Source organism: Cavia porcellus, unplaced genomic scaffold, assembly GCF_034190915.1.
Source record: "Cavia porcellus strain 051 isolate PalLab524CR breed Dunkin Hartley unplaced genomic scaffold, mCavPor4.1 scaffold_9, whole genome shotgun sequence".
NCBI classification, from domain to species: domain Eukaryota; kingdom Metazoa; phylum Chordata; class Mammalia; order Rodentia; family Caviidae; genus Cavia; species Cavia porcellus.
Window position 1 is genome coordinate 46,285,678 of NW_026947492.1, and position 25,335 is coordinate 46,311,012.

Genomic DNA, 25,335 nt, shown 5'->3' on the forward strand with positions numbered 1-25,335 from the left:
TACTTAGATCCTTTATTCTCTATCTTTTCTTATTTACATGCATCTGAATAGCAGGGTTTTTTTAATTACTTTTGCTTGCTTTTGCATAACCCATCTGTTATGGTAGAAGATAATTTATATTTCCTACATGATCATTCTCCACTTACCCCAAGTTTTGCCAGTAGAAATCTGTTTCTACTTGAACCATGACAAAAATATGATTTAGATTATTTGACATGAAAATATTACTCACTTACATAATCTGTCATTTGTTTTTATCTTGAGTGAAACTTTGTTTTCTCAAGCAATGTTCCCCCAAATTTTTATTCACAATATTCATCCTGTGGAGAATAATCATGACTTAGTGACCTCCATCTTATTGTCCTGTATTTTCCACTTTCAAAACAAAAGCCTTATACACCCAGAACACAGGTGTCACCCTGGAACTTCCATTTGCCGATCTTCTGTGTATATTGCCTTCTCCCTGGATTCCAGTCCTGTGTCCTTATTTTGCTTCAATTGATCAAGGTCAACTATATGCAAATGAGGGTGAACCTTTTAGAGACTGACCAACTTGCACTTTATTATTGCAAAATGCCCACACTGAAATTAAATTCAAATACAGAAGTTTCAGTTTAGAAAAAACAACTCCTATTCTTGGCTCACGTGCTGACAGAAAGGACTATGTGTTCGCAGAAATGTCATAGGTTCACTGTATGAGAATTTCAGTTATCTTCAAGTGCATTTGCTAAGCCTCACACAATTTCAGTTTTCTGAATGAGTAAAAATGTCTAGTTTTAGAATGATTTTATAGCTCAAAGGCATTACTCTATGGTTATGATGTAGATCTAAATTGCCCTGTTTCATTTTATATGGGAAGTCTTTAACTTTCTAATCTACTAATGAGTTCATAGCTGAATATTTTGTTGGGAAATAGAGCCTGATTATGAAAGGCAGGTTACTAGGGCATGTGTTGAGAGGCTGTATCCCTCCTTTTCTCTTTGGCTTACTAGGATATAAGCAAGCTTTCCTCCACTGTGCCCTTTCACCATACCATTTCTGCCTTGTAACCTGCTGTTCATGGACTGAACCCACTGAAAATGTGAGTCAAAATAATTTCTTTAACTTGCAGATGTTGAGCATTATGTCTCAGCAATGTTTAAGTAACTGATATATCTACTACAGCATAACAGTGTTATTTAGAGCCCTGATACTGATTCTTAAAATTGTTTGTGAAGCTGTTTTCTGTTATCTGTCAGGGATAAAGATCATCTCTTTACCTCAGGTAATCTGTAATTCCACATCTTGATCTATGAACCATTGTCTATCCATTATTCTGAACTTTGTCAGTCTTTCAATATAAAAACTTACATTCTGAAAAATGTTATTTCTTTGGTAGTTTTCTACCCTTCATTTTCTTTATTATTTTTTGGAGATACCTTGATTTGGTATAAATATCTGAACTCAGTTTGCAAACCTAATTTTTCACATATAATCAGCATTTTGTAAATTTCATTTTATTCTGCACATTTTCTTGACTTAATTTACCATCCTTTTATTTTAATTTTAGATTTCAGCAGTTGTTTTAATTTCAGAGAGCTTTTTTGTATAATCGTTTTTCAGAGTATCCTGTTCTTAGTTAAGAATGTAATAGCATTTTGGAATATATTAATTCATTTTTCAAAAATTTATTTTTTGTTTCTCGTAACATTTTTCACTTGAGTTACTTTTTAGTACATTTTTGTCTTATTTTGAAATCTCTTTTAAACATCTGATTATCCTTTGCAGACTACTTATGTGCAGGAGCAAGAACTTCAAAAACAGATGCTAAAATCTGTATACAGATAGGGTTGCTGAAGCATTACACTGATTTTGTCATAAAGGAGCGGAAGTGAGGGTCTGTTGGGCCCACATTTCTTTTTTAGAATATTTTATTGATGCATTATTAATTTTAATTTTATGAGCCTTACTATATTAAACATTGAGTACTTAATTTTAGTATATGTGCTGCTGAAGTGAGCATAACAATTAGTGCTTAGCAGGAAAGAATTACAAAAATTAAATATTAGATTTTTAATATTTATTGTTTATAAGAAAACCATCAAAATTTTCAATATTCATTCTTTTTTGGTATACAAAGTCTAAAAAAGAACAATACAAATAAATTCTTATAAAAACTGCAATCACAATACCAATGGCACTTTACAAAAGAATAATATGTTGTAAAGTTATCATATTCAGGGAAGTCTGCACACATGACAACAACATGTTCCATATACATGTTTTGCTTATACTGATGCTACATGTGTTTTGCTTTCCTGGCTTTTTTTGTAGGATATGCTTAGCATCTCAATGGTCTTGCTGTTTTGTCAGGAGATTCTTTTTATATTATACTGTGTATAGTTAACAGGAACATAATATATTGATAAAATAATGTATAAATTCATATGTATTGTGTGTTTAGAATAGACGTTAGTATTTTCACATCAGCTGTCTACTTGCTTACAAAACCTAAAAGATAACGAGAAATAAGTTCCAATATGACCTACAATGAAAATACTAATAGAATTGTACATGAAAATAAAATTTACTTAAATTGTCACACCCAAGGCAATCTTCACACATGAAAACTGCATGTTCCATGCACAAGTATCCCTTACACTGATACCTGCTATCAGTGTAAAGGATACTTGTGCATGGAACATGCAGTTTTTATTTTCTGTCCTTTCTTGTTGGGGACAGTTGACATTTCTTTGTGCTATTGTAGATGTAGTAGGTCTCTGGGATGCTGTACTATGTGTCCACCTGTTACTTCACAAATGTGCTCCTCAATTTTTTTGCATGGTTCTTTGGACAGAAACATTTTGTTTTTCCTCTGCTGTAAAAGATCTCTTATGAGTTCCAGTCCAAATCCTCTAAGAAAATTTCTCCATGATATTTTGTACTCATTAGTTTCTTTGTAAACTATCAAACTATTTATGCCATGCATGTTTATGATCCAATAAAACACAACCATTAATCATTGTTTCATGTTTCAAGTGACACCATAGTTGCTGCATGACTCATTAATAGCCTACCCTACCTTTGGTTTTGTTTTAGAAAGTTTCCATCTCAGGCTTCTGTATTGTTGAGATTTCACTGTCAATATTTCTTCATGGTGCAGTGTTGATGGCAGTACCAGTTTGTTTTCTTTGCCATATACGAGGCCAATGTAAATCTTTGTGAAATCGAAAGAGTGTACTGTACACTTCTCTGTTTTGAAATTGCAGCATTTCATTTTCAGTTGCTTTGTTTCTGTGTGAAATTCCTGTGCTGGTCAACTTGTACACTGTTGGCAGACATAACACCAGTTTGAAATCGGTGAATCAATTATTGAATGCCACGTTCTGATTAGTTTGGGAAATGGGAGCAACAAAACTGTTCACAACATCATTTGGTTTATTACTATATGAACAAGAACCTGATGGCTGAGTTCCAGGATAAATGTTTACACTGAAAGCATAATAAGCCTTTGCATCTACAAAGGCATACATTTTTATGACATATTTTGATTCATTGCTGTTTCATAAGTCTTTTACAATCCTATGATTACCATGAGAAATCCTTGCGATGTACAGCAGGCCTATAAATGTTTTCCATTCAGTTCATGAGATGTCATGATAAATACATTTTTGAATATGGATATTGGTATATACAGACATTTTACTTGCATTTAGCCTTTGTGTATTTCACAACATCTTCTAGTATTCCATCTGTTACAATTTTCAATATTGAATGGCAATGCTGGCATTCTGTTCAATACATTTCACCCCTGCCAAGACCCTCACTATATTTTTGGATCTAATTCTAATGTTGAATTGTTTGTTTTGATTGCATGATCATTTTGCAACACTTTAGTCGAATATGTAGTCATATTTCTATTTTCCTCATCATCTAGATCAAAGAGGTCTGCATTCCCTGTGTCTGTATCAGTTGATTCTTGTTCCATGTCACAAGAACTTTGGCTCACATGCGAACATCAAAGTCATCATCATCATCGTATATGCACACCACCTTTCTGTTATGAAAGCATGCACTTTACCATAATGAGTCATCTTTATCATCCATGCATGAGTAATCTGATGATTCACTTCTGGCCTGCTCCAGAACTTGCAAATTTAGTTTATCATTTGCTGTTGTACTGTATTGGGCTACCTCTACCGGAAAAATCAAAGAAAAAAACAAATCAAAGAAAAATCAAAGAATAAATGTTAAAAGCATTTAACAAATCCTGCAGGAATGTTGATCTATTGAACCCACTAGAATGTTTGGGTAAACATATGCCAAATGAGTTAGATGGAGCATAATGTGGGCAGAAATCTCATTTTACCATTTTTACGCACGTGCATGCCCCTTACCATTCATCATGCCTTGTGGATAATCCCATAGGCTGCTTTCTCTACTCCCTCAGGGGAAGGTACTGAGAGAAGCAGCAAGATACTATTATGCTGAAGTACAAATTTATGGTAGAAAAGTAAGAGCTGGGTCCACAGGACCCAGTGTTTTATGGCTTAGTGGGCTTAGTTTTGATTGTTGATAATTAGGTTTCACATTAGGTTGGCAGACATTATTGGCAACTTACAAATGTCAGTTGTTGGGTCTTCTTTCTTAAAAGGAAAAAAAAATTCTCTCCTGTTTAAGGCTGGATATGCCAGAGTTCTGGGGAGAGAAGGTGTGCATAGCCATAATGGAAAACTTCAGTTGACTTTTCTTGGCCCCGCATCACCTTGACAGGTGCTTTATTTAGTGTCTCTTGGAGTCTCAAGTCACTTTTCTTCAGTTTATTCTGAGGAAAAACAATTATCTGACTCAGCATATAGACATTTAATGGTAGTATTTGTGGAAATGGAGTAAGAATGGAGTTGATATCCCTATTATCATTTCCATCTATTATTCTGCTTTTAGCTACCTTTTATATATTAGTCTCATGGCTGTTGGGTCTGGTGGAATGAATTAAATTTTTTATTGCCCATATCAATCTCTTAGACAACCTGGCTATCTACACAGTAGTAAATCATTACTTGTTCATTACTTTCAAATTTCTAAACATGTGGTGAAATCTTGATAGCTGACACACATTTTCTCATTCTTTCAATTCTTGAAATTATATTTGAAACATTTCATTTTTTAAAAATCATGTTTGCAGAGTTTTGGTAGGGAAAGCAAATGCACACATTTCTTTGTATTGCCTTTACTAAGTGGAAGGTATCCATGCTCTTCTACTTTGTTAATTGACCCAATTGCTTGCTTTAACCCAATCCTAATTAATATATAAATTAATCATTCTTATATTTGACTTTAGTATTAGTATTTTTTCCTTAATTTATAACATGCAAACTAATGTATAGCAAGCTTTAAGTATCTTCCCCACAGTAATTTGGTGTGTCCCACATGTAGGATTTAAACTCACGTCCAACTGATTCTATCCTGACTTCTACTTAGAAAAGAAAAGGAAAGAAAAGAAAAAAAAAAAGAGAGAAAAGAAAGGAGAAAAGACTGTATGTCCTCTGCCAAAGCCAGTCAGCTCACCTTTTTTTCATCCTTGGGAAAGGTTGCTTCCTAGTTTCAGGAGGAATTTCCTTAGTAAGACTGTTTACCCTTCTTTCTCCTTCCGTTACTCTATTATTTTCTGTATTGATTTTGTTTGTCCTTGTTTTGTGGTGCTTTGCCTTCTTCAATATGTCTTGTTTGCCATCTTTGAGGTATTCTTAGATTTGTGGGTGATAGTCCTACCCTCCAAAGGCTTTCCGTTTCATCTCAGTCTATTTTGCTGCTAGTGAGGTATTGATTTCTTGGAGAACTCTGCCAGGATTGGGGGGAAATCAATACCGCATTAGACATAAGTGAAGAGAAGCAGCCACTCCTCAGCTCCCGGTCCACTGACCTAACATGCTGAGGCAGTGCTCAAAGGTTGGGCTCGCTTGCTGAGTCCAGAGATATGTGAAATGACTATTTCTCCTTAGAGAAATATAAAGGAGACAATGACAGAACAATCAAGAATCATAAATCTACTTTCTTGAACACAATGAAGTGGAGTGATTTTATGAGAATAATTGTGCATTTAAAAATTGCTCCCGATGAAGGCAGTTGTGAAACCTTTATAATTCTCATAATTTTGAATTTTCTAGTATAGGTAACATCATTAATGGCAAGTTCAGGCTGAAAATATCTGTTTAGGTATTAACAGATGGAATTAAATCTCTTGTTGAACTTACCTATAGAAAAGGCCCAAAGACTAATCTTTTCGTACTCTTGTATTTAAAAGGGAAATGAGGCCACACAGAAGGAAAATAGTGGACATGGCATTGATTTGCAAAAGAACCAAAGTGGAATTCATTAGATTCCTAATTCATAAACTTAAAGAGATTATTTGTGAATAGCCTGAGGTTTTACCTGCTTTAGCAGTAACAATATTTTGAGTTATAAAATGGGCAGTTCTTGGACCCATTTATACAAAATTTATGCTTACTGTAACTTAACAAAAGTTGGATTTATTTACTATAATTAGTGATTTTACAAACCTAAATAAGAGGTTTAAATGATTGTCTTTCTCCATTCTATCAACAATGTATTTTGTTTTAAATTGTTAGGATTCTAACATAAATGAGGAGTATCTTGTTTGGAGCAAACTTTTGACCAGATTTTAAGTTAGTTAGAGATATTGAAGTACACTATAAGGAATTTAAAATGCAAATGTGAGTTTCAAATCCACAAAAGGGTCAAAATGTTCTGTAAAGGAGTATTTTCCTGTTAGGCTTTTTGTTTTGTTTTTGTTTTGGTACGGGCGATCAAACTGATGACCTCACACATGCCTGGCTGGCATTTTTGCCACTGAGCTAAATCCCCAGTCCTGTAAATGAATTCTTAATCTAGACTGAAAAGTCAGCTTTTGCTATTTGTCAAATACTGTTCAAAATGAGAATAATATGTGACACTTATTTAGAACTTTTAAGTTTTGAAAAATTTCCATCATCCATTTTCTTATGTAGTTTTTATGAATCTCCAACAGAGAACTGTTTTCACTGTTTTATAAGACTTCTCTTTGTTGAGAATGTTTACTATGTTTCACATGAAATGGAATTAAGAACCCTTTCCTTTCTCTTGCTTTACCTGGGTGCCTCTTCATTCCATTAGCTCTTTTTTTCTGGAGTGACCAGACCTCCTGATTGGTTATAGGTCTAATACAGTATGCTACAATGATGCTCCAACCTACTTTGCCTGGATAACAATATATCTACTCTGTATAGTATTATTCATATTGATTTCTTTGGTATAGGTTTGTCAAACTATGGACATGCTGCACCATGGTCAACTAAAAATATCCTTACTTTTACAAATAATATGCTTTCAAATGAGGCCTTCTGCCTTGAAGACAGTGATAATTTGAACTCAAGTATAGAGTTTTCTATAAGTATTCATTTTTTTCTATACATTTAATCTACTATCCTAGTATTATTATTTTTAAGTCTTTTTCTTTTTTATCAGTACCAGGGATTGAACTCAGGACCACACACTTCAAAGGCAGGCGTTTATGCCGCTGAGCTAAATCCCCAGCCCCAATCCTAGTATTATTTTTTAATCTGTGTTTTTTGCTTATAAAATAAAATAAAATATTCATTTTAATTAGGGTTATACTCATTTTTACTTGAAAGAGATCCTAATCAAATAATTTATTTTTAATACATAACAAGTTCAAAGGCTTGTTTCCAGAACCAGAAAAGCAGACTCAGGACACCACAAAGGGTTCAATTTCCTACATCACCAACCTTAGCACATGGATTTCTTCGTCATGATTGTAAGATGGCATCTTGTATTCATTTTCTACTGCTGTGTAACAAATCACCGTAAGCTTGGCAGCCAGAAACACCTTTATTATTTCACCTTCCGTGGGTTAGTCATTCTGGCATAGACTGAATCTGGTACTCAAGGATTCATCATGCTCAAATCAAAATACTGACCATGGCTGTGTTCTCTTCTGAAGCTTGAGGTACTTCTTCCGTGCTCATTAAGTTATTTGCAGAACTAAGATCCCTGTGGTATAGGACTGAGGTTCCTGATTTCTTGCTGTCTATTGCCTGGGTGTTCTTATCAGTTCTAGTGGCTGATCTAGGAGCATTTGGCCTTTCCACAATGGTAACTCACTGTTCAAGGTCAGAAGGAGATTCTCTCCAGCCTGCTGCAATCTAGTCATGTGTAAGCAGCCTAATCAAGGGGGTGACTGTCCCATCATACCAATAGGTACTATCTGCACTCAGTTTTGTACTCCAGAGTTATTGATAAGATCAAGTATTTTGAAACAATTAAAGGTTAAAGGAATAGAACAACTCTGCATAGCCTTTTTTTTAATATTCAGAAAACAAGTACTAATTTTACCTGCCAACAGTGAAGAGAAGTGTCTGTCTCTCTGTGAAAATACTCTAAATTCCTGATTTCATCATGTTTGATTCTTGCCTTCATAGCTAACAAATATTTGATAAGTATGCCTTTCAAGACAGTCTTCTGATAAAAATGAAGTCAGTTTTGGACTTTTAAAGTATAATTAAATATTGAGTCCTCAGTTTGAGTCAATACAAATCTACTCAGTTCTCTTTGTGTTCAACTCATAGTCACTTGTCTAGAGAAACGTGATGAGAAGAATTATTCTTAAAAATGCACAAAGCAGTCTCTTGATTCGTCAATCTAAAATCTTTAGCAGGGAAGTAAATGGAGTTCTTGTGTGTAGGTCTGTATTCTCTGAGTGTTCTTTTCAAAAAATAATTTTTATTAGTACATGTTTGCTATATATATGAACACATTCTTCATGGTGAATTTGTACGTGTTCATAATATGTCTTAATTATTTTTCCCATTCCCCTTCCTTCCCTTCAAACCCTCTTCCCCTCTCCATTTAAAAAAGCTTTATATCTTACTTTTTCCATTGTTGAGACAAAATACTCAACACTGAAAAGTTAAATAAGAAAGGTTTATTTCAGCTCATAGTTTATAGAAGTTTCAGTCCATAGTTGGCTGGCTACAAAGCAGGGTGGCATGGAAGAGGGGAAACAGTTCTTGGTAGGCAGAAGTCAACAAAGCAGCAAAACAGCAGCATAGATCCAGACACAAATCTCTCCCTTTAATCCCTTCCAGGCTACTGCCTTTTGGACACTGACACCCAGGGTGGCCTTTCCTATCATCCACACCAGAGCTATGCTAGACCAATCAGTGATCACTAAATTGATAATTTAGTAACCACACACCCTTGAATCCCAGCATCACATACTTAATCCTAGCATTACACAGTGTAGAGCCATTCACCTATGAAAAGTCTTACTCATGACCCATGAGGCTTTGGGATGACAGACACAAGCTATCACACTGTCTTTTCATTTTCCCTTCCATTCTCTATTTTTAATAATACTTTCCCTTCCTTCCTTTCTCCTACCCTTATGCCCCTCCCTATTTTGCACTAATTCTTCCTACTTCCCAATATCTGTCCTCCATTTTGCTCCTTATTTATTACTTGTAAATTTCTGACACAGGCAAAAAAATTTGTACTTAAACTTACTTTAGAGACGTTTACATCATCTACTCCAATGCAGAATCATGTATTTATATTTTAGATAGAAACAGTGCCGAATTTCAGTAAGAAAATAGAAGAATATCTTTCACAAAGTTAAACCCCATCAAACAGGTATAAATCAGGTAACCTTAATGTATAGAGGATGAGAGGATAACTGAGGCTATTATTAGACATGTAAAAAGCAGTGAAGAAAGTAGAAAGTAGAAAATTATGATCTTAGAATACATTAATTTACCTAAAAATATGTCGTTTATACTTCTTATAGGTAGAACAGTACTCCATAATATATAAATACCACATTTTCTTTATCCATTCATCTGGTGATGGGAATATGGTCTATTTCCAAGATTATCTATTATAAACTATTGCTACTCTAAACGTGGGAAAGCATATCACAGTGGTATGATGCTTTTAACTCTTTTAGAAAGCTACCTAGAATGAGAAGAGCTGGGTAAAATGGAACTTGTAGTTTTAGGGTTAGGGTTAGGGTTTTGAGAAATCTCCATACTGAGTTCCATAATGGCTGTACCAATTTGCACTCCCATCAACAGTGCAGAAAGGTTCCTTTTGCCCCATAGCCTCACCAGCATTTCTTATTGGCTAACTGCTTGATGATAGCTATGCTTTCTGTAGAGAGACGGAATCTTTTCAAATATAAATATGTTTTATCTGGCAAAGGTTTTGTTCTTTGGAATCTATTTGAGTTAGTAAATTTTGTCAAACAACCAAGGATCAAAATTGAGATTAATTCTCAAATTCTGAGAAATTCTTAACTCCCTTATTTTTTCCCTCAAAAATGTATTGAGGAACTTCTTTATACCTTAGTTACGTTTCTTGTTGCTGAAACAACATATCTAACACTCAATGTTGAAGGAGAAAAGATTTATTCAACTCACAGTTTGTAGAGGTTTCAGTCAGTAATTGGCTGACTTCCAGTCATGATGGCGTGGCAGCAGACGTCACAGAGGAGAAATAGTTAATGAAAGGCAGAAGGTGGCAAAACATTAAGGGAGAAGACAACCCTTTTTTGTCCCTTACATTTATACAAGCTTCCAGGATTAAGGCAGTGCCAAACCATCAGTGGACTGATTTAGTAATCTTACACCTTTAATCCTAACATCACATATTCTAGATTCAACAGTCTCTGAAAACCTCACCTATGACCACATGAGGCTTGAAGGGATCATCTAGATCCAAATCATAGCAATACTTTTCTGATCAAGGTAGTTTTTAAAAGTCATTTATATTTCAACTCCACTTTCTTCACTGCTTTTTACATGTCTAATAATATCCTCAGTTATCCTCTCATCCTCTATGATTCTGCCTTGGAGTAGATGATGTAAATGTCTGTAAAGTAATGCAGCAAAATCTGGAAAAATCATTTTCCAGATTCAAAATGATTCAACTATGACAAGTTTGTACTGCTACTACCAGTTGCTCCAGTCTCTCTACCCCACCCATGTACAAATGGAAGGTGCATATTGTGTCTATCAAGTCCATATAATGGGTTAATAGTGCCCACATGATCTAAGTGGGGCCACTCTTGGTGCAGCCATGTCCTGGACCTGAAGTTGTTCTAGTCCTCAGTGTAAATATGTGACTGAAGCTAAATTCCTTTAATTTCTTTTCACAGTCTTTAGGATTGAGGTTGAGGGTAGGAAACTTTTTGTTGTTGGGAAAACTGTGGCGGTTAGAGGATGTAAGGATCTTTAAATGCAAAAAGCTGCTAGCAGATGGAGGAAATGAAGCTGATGGTACTTGAGAATCTTATTTTATTTTCTAGGGTTTATGGAGAAACCTGGGACTTTCAGCAGCTCTATCACTCCCGGGAGCTACCCTCCAGATGGTGTAGGCAGTTCAATGAGTTTCTGATTTTTGCGACCAAGAACATGTGGCAAATCAAGTTGATAAAGTACCCTTGCTTTAGTGAGTGATGTTTTAAACAAATGCTTTATACTTAAACCCTCAATTTGAGAAATTTTTACCATTGAGCATTGTTCTCAGATCTCCAGCAAGTTTAACTACATTAGTCAGATGATGAAGATGATCTTGAGTCTCATCTTCAGTCTTGTTTGGAAAAAGAGTGTAGATTCTCTCCCTTCATAGCTGCTGAAATTGACACCAGAGAGAGGATTTGGTGATGACCAAGATAGAGTACAGTAACATCAAGACTAACACTCACGGCCACGTGTACAGTTATGGCATAATGCCTGCCTGGAAAAATAAGGCCCTGAGTTTGATTCTCAATATAAAATAAGGGAAGCTATTATGTAGTGAAAAAGTATGTTTCTCAAAAATAATTACAAATTCATGTGGTAATAGTTACTACAGAGGACTGCTAAGAAAAACATGAGAGAGATACTTAATCCTACCTTGCTTGGAATGTGGATAGACAGTACTGGCCTACCAAAATGGCAATGCCTTGCCATAACCTGTGAGGCATGTTGTTTGTAGATTTGCATTATGTGTATCAATTCTGTTAAACTCATATTAAAAAGTATCATCTGAACTAAGCTTATAAAATGGAGAAAGTTTAAAAAAGAAGATAGCATTTCTTAGATAAGCATTTAAAAAAACCAGGAGTAATATGAAATCAGTTAACAAATGTCTCTTTCAGCCCAATCTTCCATCCATGACTACTACACATACCACCAATACTACAGGTCAGTGGTTGTCAAATTGTGTAAAGATGAACACTATTTATATAGAGATGTGACATTAGATAAAAGTTCTGTAAGCAAATAAATTTATGAGTACTTCACACTCTTTTCTTGCTTTGAATGGGAGATTGCTTGTTTTTCTCTAAACAGCCCCTACCAACCTGAAGCTGACTTTCCCTAATTCATATATTATAGTTTTGTCACATTGCTTTGGTTTCCCTCATGTCACCCAACTGATGATGCTAAACCACCCTATCAGTGTCACTTCCATTTAATGTAAAAACTAGTCACATTCTATCTTCTGTGGGATTCTAAGATCATTCAGTTATGAAATATTTTTTAATTACTTTGAACATTTTCTATGGTTATTTAATGACGAAGTGCCTTCTCTCCATATTATCTTATTAAACTCTGGAACTCACATTGAGATATCTTATGCCAAGAAAAGATATGTCGGCTTCTCCGGACATTGCCATATGTGGCTTTATAATCATGTTTATGCAGCACTGCAACATTTCCTGAGAATTTTGTTTTCAGTGTCTATTGTATGTGCTCAATATTCCTGAGATCACAAACATATTTCGTTTTACACTCATCTTTAACAACTTTGTGATGCTGGCATTATTTCTCTTAATATTAATTAAATATGCACCAGTAGTAAATATTTCACATGCCAGAAGCATATGAAGCTGGAAAATGTGCCTGAATTTCATTCAAAGTTTCAAAGTGCAATAAAATGATATCCTGTGAGTTGGTTAGATGTCAGTAGCTAAAAATTTCCAAATGAGGTCTCTTTGTTCTGGATGGAGAGGAGATTTACAAATACAGATAGGATAAGAACAACCCAAGCAAAGACTTCTAATGGTCCCAGTAGAAAGAGGAATAAGCACAAAGACACAGTGAAGGAAGGGTCTATAATCTAGCTCAGCTGGAATCTAACTAAAGGGAGTCAGAGCAGATGATACAAGACAGTTAAGCTTGGGCCACGTTGGTTGGCCCTTAATTTAGTGGCCTGCATTTATTCTCAGTAGACAGCGTGAGTCAGTAAAGTTTTTAAGCTGGTAAATGAGGATGATTTATGAACATAACTATGCTTTAGTGAGAACAGTAAAGAGATATTGTGATGGGAGTATGAAAGATGATTATAGGATGATTACAAAGTGAAGAAACTGAAAGCATGTAACCATTGAAGAGACTGCATGGGGCATGCTGGGATGAGGTACTGAAGAGCCTGAAAGAAGAATGCATTGTGTCCATTAGCATCTCTAAAGAGAACTACAAAGGCCTTGAACCAAAACTGTCACACAATGACTCATTTCATGGTGCATTAAACTATAGAGTACAGAGTCTTTCATGATTAGCACTTGGTCCTTGCAAAGAACACTATGATTATAGTAAACTAACTTATTTAGTTACATTATATTTCAATTATTACATGATAAACATTCAAATGAATGTATGCCCCATTCTTTTATCCTATTATAAACTTGTGGATTAAGGAAAAGGACATGTTATTCCATATGAGAAAAAAAATAAAACTGTACAGTCAGTCCTTGATTTATGAGCATTCAAGTTGTGAATTTTCACAGATACTAAGAGATCTTGCATTACAAATGTTCCTACATATGATCAAATTGCAGAAGTAGGTTATGTGTCTCCCGAACCTTGTCATAATATGCTGCTGTGTGTTTACTATACATGCGGTAATGTATGGTAGTACAATGCTCAACCGGAGTTCAGGATGTCTGGAAGCAAAAGGAAAAGCAGTGATGGTGTGGAGGAGGCTGGTGGTAAGTGCAAAGCAATAACCATGGGAACAAAAGGGAAAATAGTTGAAATGTGGACTGTAGCAAAAAGATGGTAAACATTACTCATTCTTAAAATATGAGTCATTCAACTAGTGGGACAGTTGTAGAGGACAAAAACAAGATCATGGTGCCAACGAAGTCAACAATAATAACTATGTAGTTGTGTCAAAGGTATATGAGACTTACTTGTTAGGATTATGAACAAATTTGATTTATTAAAATTCTCTGAGAAGGAGAGAATGTGTTTGTAAGTCAGAGACTTAGTGTATAACACTGGTTGATTTCTGTCTCGGGGAGGTTCCTAAGGATAAGAATGATTTGTCAGCAGACTGTGGAATTTAGGTGGTAGACATTAGGGATATCAGAGATGTGTAGAGTAGGATAGACTTAGTTCCTAGGGTTGAGGCCAGAGGTCTGGTAGTTACTTAGTACCATCAATACTCCAAATATAGGAAGGTGATTAAATGATGAATGACTTTAGCTTAATTTATTAATGCATTTGTATCCACAGTTCTTGTTCCTGTGTGTGAATGCTAACATTTTTCTAAGTATGGTGGCAGAAATAATTTTACTTACACCACCCAGAAAAGAATCTCTGCTGAATAGATAGTTAAGACTTGGACAAAAGAATAGTATACAAAGAGAAAAGAAAAAAGAAAGAAAGAAAAAAAGAAACCAAAGGCCTGAAAGGAAATTGGTAAGCCAGAATTGGTTTAACATTTAATTTCATAGAATTTTTAAGGGAAAAAGATACTAAATAATGACATATATGGTAATATCTATTTTATTAATGCCTGAACATAAAAAATTTATACTTTCTACTTTCGCCCCAATATAATACTTTTAGTCCTCCTAATTCAAGTGGATCTTATTATCTCTTTTAGACAAGAACAAAGATAATTAAGTACAGTTAGTTATTAATAACAGGAGATACCTGAAACAGGTGACATCTTAGAACATCACGTTAAAAAGAATTATTTTAAAACGGAAAAGGCAGGACTCCAGTTTAGCTGTGCTTACGTGTAAAGCCTAATTGCCACGCTGAATTCAGCTCAGTATTTGTAAACTGGCTTGAACACCTTTCTTCCATTTCACCTGAAAGGAATGGTGTCAGATAGTAGAAAGTAAGCATGGGCAGTTCGACTTGTGTACTAAATTTTATTGAGAATATTCTTTTTCACAGCCTACAAAAATCACCACATCTAAAATTATTTTTAGGTTGAAATCTGAACTCATCATTCTTGTGAAGGCTTCATTCATTCATTCATTCATTCATTCATTCAGTTTACTATCTGCAGGCATTGTGATAGACAATAGGATACAACCATGGATCCTCTAGGAGCATCCTGGAGTGTACCAGTAGAGGATACACTCAAACAAGCCATTATCTGTTGACTACAGTGATAGGTGACTAACGAAAGTGATCCCAAAAAATGACTTGAAGGATGCAGGCAAAGAAGGGGCAGGACAGGAACTCATATTTGTTAGAAGATCAACTATTTAAAGTCTAGGTGTTTCATGTATGTATATTACTTAATTCTAACAAGAACTCTATGAAATACACATATGATAACATTTTACCGATTAAAGAGTACAGACTGAGATGTTCAGCTTGTACTTGTCCCACGGTAAAATTGAGTTACAGTTCTTGACCCCAAAGTTCTTTTTTCCTTCCATTGCATCTAGGTGCTTCCTGTGACAATGATCTTGTGGTTTCAGTTTGCAGTCTTGGCACAGAAAGGTGCCAGAAAAAAATCACTTAATCATGTTCAAGCTAAATTGTATAAAACATATTTCTACCCATAGTTATCACACATTAAATGAAATTTAAATTAATTTAGTCCAGCAAATACTACAGGTAGATAATTTATTTTATATGTGTCTTGGTCCCTCCCTCCAAAACATAGGGATATTAGTGTATATACCTCTTCAGTGTCCTAAATGAGATTATCTGTATTTATATAACATGCATAACAATTCAGAGTAAGTGTTCAGTAAATGTTAGTAATTATTATTATTAATATTTGTGTCTTGTTGGCATTTATCTTTTCAAGCTGACAAATGAGAAAGTATTTTAACTGAAAGCTGCTATGCATCATCAGTGGGGCTTCAGTCTGGATAAATGATAGTTTTTAAGCTTGTGTTTATTCTCTTTTCAAACCTGATTATTGGGTGTTTTAGTGGTGTTTCAGGAAAGACTCACAAACACAATTAAATTGAATACAAAGTGCTAATAGATGCAAAAATCTATGAATATTCTGATTCTTAAAAGTCATTTATGGTAAGTTAAACATTATGTATTGGATTTGGAAAATCTATCTCTATATTGCCAAATGTAAACTCCAAAACAGACTTGGTACTGTGCCTGCCTAATATTAGGATTATAAGACAGTGTGAAAGAAGAGGAAGGGATAACGAACTTAAGTTTTCTTCACCACATTTGACAGAAAAAGTGAGGTGACAAGAGAATGCACATATGCCATTTAAATTAAAACCACTACATTAATTCATAGCTGTAAATGAAACAAAACAGTTTGTACACTGCTCATTTATAATTGTGGAGATTTGGGAAAAAAAAAAAAAAGCAATAGGCAACAGTTTAGGTGACCTGATTCCTGATGCCATCAACAAACATTTATGGGGCGGGATAGGTTAAAAGCAGAGAATCTTGGCTGGAGTCTGACTCTGCCATCTGACTGTGCTGGAATTTGCAGACATCCTATAAATAGTGGTTGACTGTGTAATCATGAGGAAGTCATTTAACCTCTGTTATCTTACCTTGGTTTTCATGAGGATTAACTCATATAACATTGCCAAAGTACTTACAGGCTTCCTGGTTTATACTTAGCTCTTCATATATACTACCTGTTTTTGGAAATATATTTTGGAGATCCTTTACCACACTGGAAGCCAGGACCACAAATATAATTAGATACAACACTAACACAGATGATAAGCAATATGGTTAAAGTGGTTAGTGTTAAGTGAAGTGGGTAAAAGAGCGAGGGAAAACCGAAAACACACTTCACAGTGCTGAGAGAAGCTAATAAATATTTCTAGAAATCGAGACGTGTGCTGCAGGCAGCAAGTGCTAGAGAGGAGGTGCATTCTAACATATGTCCCTGTGAGGTGCAGTAGCCTGTTTGATGCCAGGAGAGTCGCTTTTCTTCTCTTTACTAAAATCCCTGGTGTGTGAAAAGGGCAGGTTGAATTAGCCATGTCAAGTCTCCTCCTGCCTCAATATTTGGTGATTCTCTGTAACTCTAAGTGAGGCTTTTTATGGCTGAAATAGGATACTGAAGGCTGCCTGGGCGATGGAAAAAATATCTCTTGGCAGAGGAGGGGAGAAGGCAGAAGTCATAAGTCCCAGAAGCTGTAGAAAAAGGGATAAAACAGGTTCAAATGACAGGGATTGAGGTAAAGATACAGTGGAGCTGAGGAAGCCTTGTCCCAAGGACGGTGCAGATGACTGTGAACTTTTCTTCTTCATACTCCATTTCTTCACACTGACAGTGTAACTTTGTCCCGTGTTAAAGTCTGACAGTGTGGCTTGATCCGTTCTTCCTGTACTTGTTAGACTTCCTGTACTTGTACTTCTAGACAATAAGGCATCATTAAGACCTGTCCTCTGTGCCTTGCACACTGCTTATACTTTCCTTCCACAGAGAAAGCATGGCAGAACACAAAACCATGCTGACTTGTATGCTGGTGACTTTGATTTGGTCTTTTCAAAAAGCTGATCATGAACTGCAAGAAGACAGAAAGGAGAAGAAAAATGGAAAATATCAAAGCTTTGAGTATAAGAATTTTAAACCAGGTTCCGACATTTATTATCCCAGAGACCTATGTACATCATTCTGCAAATTTCATTTTTCTCATCTGTCAAAAAAAGGCATTAATTCTTGCTTCAAAATTATTGTGAAAATTAAGTAAAATGCCACATTCTGAGAGTCATGTCTGAGACATAGAACTCGATTATGAGGGGGTTGCAATAGAACCTCAAGATTGCAGTGGGCTGTGGTAGTTCTCCAGGGAAATGGAGGAGGCAGTGATATTAGGGAAGGAGAGAAGTGTTTGGCAGACAGAGGTGTAAGTGACCACTGTATTAACACTGACAGATATAACTGAAGTAAACTGAAAGCTGTCAAATGCTTGGCACTAATGTGCTCAATACTAAGTGCTGAATCTTCTTAGGGAATGTCTAAACCTCTATTCTATGTGAGAATTCTTATATTGATGTTATTATCCAGCAGGCCATCTGCTTTAATTAAAATTTTACACAGCTGAGGAATTTAGTGCCCTAAACTTGGAACTTCTGGCACATTTGGTGTTTCGTTTGAGGATGATGTTTTTGCAAGGATTATGGGAGAATGAATTCTTTGCCAGCTTCTAACTAGGCAGTCAGCTGTGAAGGTTTTCTAGTAAGATGTTTTTTTTATTCTGGCACAAATGGCCAAGGATTAAATAATTTTCCACTAAATATATGTTTTAAAGAGTTAATTAAAAAACTGACAAGCATTTGGGATCTCAGATGGTTAGATTTATATGACATTCTCTATTGAAAGTTAAGAATCACCACAGCTGAGTGTCACTCTATCAAATTATATTTCAAGAAACTCCACAATAGAAGCAAAAGGGACATAGTCCTTAAAAAATTTCTTAGTTGTATGAATGGGTCTCTGAACTAGATGCATATTTCCAATAATGAGAATCTTCAAAAATATGGCCATCTTAAGGCAACAAGCCAAACCAGTTAGAGTATGTCTGGGAGGAGGTAATGCACTTTTAAAAGCCCTTCAGTGATACAAATATGCAGCCAGGATTGAGAGCCACTGATGCAAAAGTAAATATATTTTAATGTCTGAGAGACATTGTAATGTAGTATTCAGGGAGCGGGGTAAGAACTTGAGTTCATGTCCTGTTGTTAAATGAAAGATTGTCCAAGATCATGGTCTGCTCTACGTAAGTTACATAACTTTATGGTGGCTTCATTACCTTTCAGATGTGGTTGTTGGCTTCCTAATAGATTTTTATAAGACTGGTTGTAAACATTATTTTATAAATAAAGCACTTGCTTATTGGTAGTAGTTACTACCATTTGTTTTAGTAAAATACTTTGTTAGGAATTTTTAGCTTTTTCCTCAGATTTACTTGTTGATATAAATGAAAAGATTCTTACCAGCAGCACAAAAGCGAGTACACATCAACCTAAAGCAGTCAGCACAACGGACCATCTGATCATATCGAAGATACATAAATAAAGCACAGTCAGATCCAGTGGTGTATGTGACTTGGAAGTTATACAATGCGTAAATTTCATTTCTAGCATAAGATGCTTCTGGATATGTTGTTACTACACTCTATAATAAATACAAATAGACATTCCCAGGCAATAAGTTCCACTTGAGCCAGCAGCTCTGTTTCAATGCCATCACTCAGAAAATGTGAGCCTGGCAGTGTTTACCTGGATGCCAAGTGGCCAAATCAATTACACTGCAATCTATTTGTCCAAAGGATCTGAACCAGCATTTAATCAAGAAGGGTTTGATTATCCATGTTGGCCTTGGGGCAGAAAAAGAGAAGTTGCTCTATGTTGCTGTTCCTTCTCCCTTCTTAGACCTGTTGGCTGTGATTTCAATGGTGTACAGAGAGTGATAAAATATATTTGGAAGTGTATAACTATGCAGATCAACCTTTCCTGAGATCTTGATTGCAGGCTCCTGCCCTTCCATGCTGGAACTGAGTGCCCTGTCCATTCTGTTCCCTTATTTATTTTAAAACTATTTTAGAGGAGTTGAAATGAGCATCCAACTTCAAGCTTATGTGTTCAACACAACACAGTTCCCTTGCCTTTTTATATATTATCGATATGTTTCGTACGTTTCTCCCCAGACTCACACCTCTTCCCGTCACTAATTAATGTGTGACTAACCATGTAATTTTTTTCAATTTCAGTTTCCTCAGCTGAAAAATGATGGACTAGAATATACATCCTAATATATACATTGGTAATTAAATGAAGTATTGAAGAATATATAGATAACATTTATTAAATGTATACATGACTCTATTCCCGTCACTATTTTACATGTTCTAAGTATTAACACATATTAGCTTACCTTTACAGGTAGACTTTTTTTCTCCCTTTATGAATGAGAAAACTGAGGCATGGAGTAGTTAAAACAACTTTCACAGTTTACACATTCATGAACACATTTGTGCCTGAAACACTATTCCCTTTCCATTGTTATATTTGCATGGGCAAATATAGTGGTAAACAATAGCATTTTCTCCTCAACTTCCTCTTAAGATTTCTGATTGAAAATAGTGTACTGTAGCAAATAGCATCTGGGTCTACATGATAAATATTTACTAAATGCTTGCTCATAGACTAATTGTTAGCACACTGTGTTAGATGTCTGAATAGACCTACCTAGTAATGGACTGCACTGTTCCTAGCACTGTTCTTTGACACTTCACCTTCTGAATCACCTCAGTGACCTTCTCTTGACCAACTTCAATATTCAAGACCGTAGTGCATGTCATCAGATGTTCTTTCCAGATTTTTCTGTTTATACAAACCTTGATTATGTCAGCTCAGTCAAGAATGGGACTTAGTTCATCATCCTTATCTCTGGCTGTCTAGCACTAAGCAGAAATATAAATGATGTTAATGGAGAGAATGAAAGTGGCTCAGTCACTGTAAAGTGCTGCTCTGTAAATACTTTCAGTCTTAACACAGACCGTGCTGCTGTTTGGTTCTGTGGAAACAGAGCCCCATCCTCCATGGCATCCTTGTGACCACCTGTCCTGATTCTAATGCCAAGTTGCTTCTATTTGGTGTGTTAAACTTCTCAAAAAATGTTTTACTGAAATGATCCTGCTGGGCTGATACTAATTGGGCTTAGATTTTAGTTGTTTTTCTCATAATGAGGACAGACTTTCATTGATTTTCCCATACTAACATTTTAAGTACTCATTAGTACATTTTGCCAATTTTCACATCAATGAAAGAAAACCCTTTTTATCTGGCATGTTAATATATGAATTGAAGTTTTGAAAGAAAACTACTGGCGAGTCTAACTTACACTGTATGGAAAGGAGGATCCTTTTTTAATGTGTATAACTTGGTTTTTCTGTCATATGAATGTAATTTTTATACAAAGAATTAAAAATGAGATTTACTTAATATCTACTAGGTCTGACAACAGGGAAATACCTTTTATTTGCTATTGTGTGTGATCTTACAAACAATGTTGAAGAAAGACAGACTTTGATAACAGGATCTGGGTGTGAGCGGCCTTGCAGTCCACTTTCTGTATGACCATGAGGAAGTCTCTATTCCCTCTAAACTTTTAGCTGTAAACATATATGATAGTATCTTACAGTTGATAGTCAGGATAGGATTTTATTGCTTCCTTCCCCAACATAAAAGGAACAATCAAACAGGAATTAAAGTAGCATAATTGCTGTTAGCAGTGAGAAATTTGGAAAGCATCTCTGTGTCCCACAGTTTTCATGCAACAATCTAAGTATGTATCAAAAACAGACAAAAATTAGGAATGTTTCATTTCATATTGGACAATGAGATACTGTAGTAAAATAATTTTTTAAGAAGCATACTTATCAAAGAAGTTCAGCAAATTGTGATAGAAATAATTATACAATTATACAATTATTTTAGTATACTGGCAGTATTCCATGTTTCCACTTTCTAACAGGAAAAGGGAAATTCATATAGGTTAGTTAAGTAAGTAAACAAAACATTTTAAATTGCAATGCTTGCTTCATATTTTCTTCAAATTAAAGTTTGTTTCATTCTTGAAATGAGATTTTTTATCTCACATTTTCCTTTAAAAAATTAGATCCATCTATATTGCCTAATAATACTACAGTAATAAGGAACTTTGAATACCAGTGGTTTTAAAAAAAATTGTAATTTTCATTCATGCTATACATACTATCTTGATCTGGTGGGATATGTGCTTGATCCTGTCTCATAAACCAGGTCAAGAGAATTCCCATCTCTGTGCTTCTCTAATTGCAGGAACAGAGTCAAAAGGACATCAGGAATTGAGCACTGGTTGTTATTGCTTCTATAAGAAAGACAGACACATTACTTCTTATGTTTTGTTGGCCAAAGAAGTTCTCATGACCATGCCTAATTTCAAAGTGGTACAATCCTACCATATCATCCAGAGAGCCAGAAGTACTTTTTAAACTAGTAACAATCTCTGCAAAAGATGTCCTATTAATTATATTTCATATCAAAACCACAAAAGTCATGTGCAGACAGTGAAATTGCAATCTAAGTTAGACCAAAAACTTACGTTTCTTCTCCAGGATAATGCTACAGGACTATCTGAAAATAAGAAAATTACTCTCTTAACAAATTCACTCTACTAACTGAATCAACAAAATGGTATTTTCCTATTTGACAAAATTCATTGAGTGCTTTCCCTTTTGTAAGGGATTAAAAGTTAGAGATTTTTAAAGGAAGAAAGGAGTTAGGGGAAATGAGATACATGGATACTTTATAGAAAATAGTATTTAAAAGAATTGTCAGAAGTGATGCCTCACATATGAGACTGCTTGAAAGTTATTTCAATAAGAATAACAAGAAAAACTTAAAATACTGAATAAGAAAAGCTTCTTTTTCCTCCCTTTAGGAAAATATAAACATCGATGAAGCCTCCAGATGCCTGGTGAAGCACATACTTGCAAATGAATGTGATCTAATGGAGTCTATAGAGCCGGACATTGTGAAGCCCCATCTTGCATCACCTAAGATTGTCAGCTGCTCCAGCTGTGCCAAATCCTAGTAGCATCCTCTGCTGGCACATGATAGAAATAGGCCCTTGACCCTATGAATTGTGCCTCTTATTTTGCCATTTTGGGTAAAGGTCAGATTAGTAAAACGTGGCAAACCAAAGATCTCTGCCTACATTTTTCTTATAAGAAAGAAATAACAAATGCTTTTTTATATCATCAGCACAGTTTTTACAAGCTTTTTAAACATCTAATTTGTTACAAAATTCTGTTGTGTTGCTGAGCAAACTTTTGTAGGGCTAGAGTGAGCCCCGGTATTTGCTCCTTTAAACCAGCAAAAGCCTTAGGACTTAAAGAGAAGAGGGACAGAGCGAACTAGCTGTCAAGTTAAGCATTGATATTTGCCTTGTCCTAGTGTGTCTTTGTGCAGATTTCAATACATTCTCTGCTGGCCTGACAGGTCTATTAAATAGAAATGGTATTTTCCCCAGAGATGACCTCCATTCTTGGCAGACCTAAGAGCTGTCTATGATTTAGCTCTTCAGAGTCGTGTACACAGGCTTCCTGTGCTTTTGTTGTCTTCATTGCCACTTGCTGTGACATGAATGTTGGTTTAACTGAACACAATCTGAAAAGAGCTACCCCCTAGATGTGCCTTTTCTGTTAGCTTTCTCTGAACCAAGCTGTGGGACTCTTCTCTACATGTAATATATATTATATATATTTTCACAAGTGAAAAATAAAACATTAAAAGATGCTGTTTCCCTGTTTCTGAAAATCCTTTAACTTTCTTAGTACTGGGATTATTTTTCACTATAACTATGTAACTGTGCTTCTCAAGATCCATTTTTCAACTTTATTTCAGAAAAGACATGAAAAATTGTGATGAATTTATTGCTTTTACATCTATTCTTTATGTCAGTATTTACACCAAGAAAGTAAATAGTGTCCAGATATCTTGTTGTTGATCAGAGGAACATGCCACAACAATCAGTGTTTTTAAGGAGACAAGGAACGCATATATAGTGATGCCTTTTTTTTTTAACCCAATCACTGAGATACTAATGTGCTGTAAGAGGCTACTATTGACTGATATTTATCATATCTTCCAGGAAGCTTTATGTTTTGCAACAGATGATTTTTAGTGTCCTACTAATACAGTCTTGGCCTCCACTGTTTCTGTAAGCACTGACCATAAATTCCTATTCAAATACCTTAAGGGCATTCTCTGGTTTCTGGAGCAGTTTGCTCATAAAGTAGAGAGGTCAGAATTGCCAGGAAGTTAATGTTAGGAGGGGTCAAATGATCAATACCCCTGACTCCTTTTCCCTGGAAAGGACAATTTGACATTTGCCTTGTGGACTTTCAGAGGTCTGTAGTAAGATGAGTTCTTGGTTCTCAGAGAGTGATGATGGTCCTACAGTGATCATTCTACTAGAGTTGACCTAAATTAATTTACTTTCCTTTCTTCCTTTATCTCCTTACTCATCTACTGATGATTCTCAAGTTCATCTTCCAAATAAGCTGTGTTCATTCAAATCCTATCTCAGGGTCTTGTTATAAGAGAACTCAATATGAGTTAGGACAAGTCTCGTCCTAGGAAATTGATCATCATTGGACAGGTTGAAGACACAAGGAAATACTATTGCTCTTGAGTTTGAAAGACATATTATTGTGAATTTAGTTACCTGCTATAGAAACCCTAAAGAAATAGGAACATTTCAAGACATAAGTATGGGCAGTGTGCAGGATAAGAGCCCAAAGCAAACAGCAATAAAAGCAATAATAGACAAATGGCATTATATCTGCACAACAAAAGAAACAATCAAGAAAGTGAAAAGAAAACATGCAGAATGGGGGAAATATTTGCAAACTATTCATTTGACAAGAGACTAAAATCCAGAATCATTAATAAAGTCAGTAAAGCCTCAACAAGATGCAATAAAACAGTTACAATGGGGCAAATGATATGAATAAATGTCTTAAAAGAATGAATACAAATGGGCAACAAACATATGAAAAAGTGCTCAACAGGCCAGGGAGCACTGGTGCACTGCTCAGGACTTGATAAAGCCCTGCCCAGCAACCCCAAGCAACCAGGAAGCCTCAATGTGCTGGGTGGCACCTGGTGAAGGCCTACCCAGCATACTCCACCTAGCTGGGCCATCTCCATGCATGCTGGGGACCTTGAAAGGCTCTGCCCAGCAAACCCAAGTATCCAAGGAGCGTTGGTGTGCCTGCTGCAGGCCTACCCAGTATACTCCACCTAACTGGGGCTGCTTGGTGGGGATCTGGTAGAGCCCTACCTAAGGACCAAAGCAGATGAGGGGGTTTGGTGCACCACATAAGGCCTGCTGATCTGCCCAGCATACCCCAGCCTTCAGGGGAACCTCCATGAGTCACTTGGGACCTGGTAGGGCCTGCCTAATGACCCACACTCTGCTGGAGAAACTCTTCCTCCTCAACTCAGGAAGCAACTGAGACTTTACATTCAGCTTCCCCAAAGAAATACAGGAAAATGA

General features: G+C 35.7%; 1 protein-coding gene and 1 long non-coding RNA gene across 2 annotated transcripts in view; both read left to right on the forward strand.

Annotated features, from left to right (window-relative positions):
• Positions 1–23,573, forward strand: part of Rab38 (RAB38, member RAS oncogene family) — a 58,794-nt gene extending 35,221 nt beyond the window's left edge. The window contains exon 3 of the mRNA XM_003468605.4: positions 22,714–23,573. Coding sequence (XP_003468653.1) covers positions 22,714–22,866 — 153 coding nt within the window. The 3' untranslated portion in view covers positions 22,867–23,573. The remainder of the gene's footprint in view (positions 1–22,713) is intronic.
• LOC134477675 (uncharacterized) lies at positions 11,261–17,877 on the forward strand. The gene is made up of 3 exons (XR_010049805.1): positions 11,261–11,502; positions 12,194–12,239; positions 14,556–17,877. It is a non-coding gene; the product is annotated as an uncharacterized LOC134477675 (long non-coding RNA).
• Positions 23,574–25,335: the final 1,762 nt, after the last annotated feature.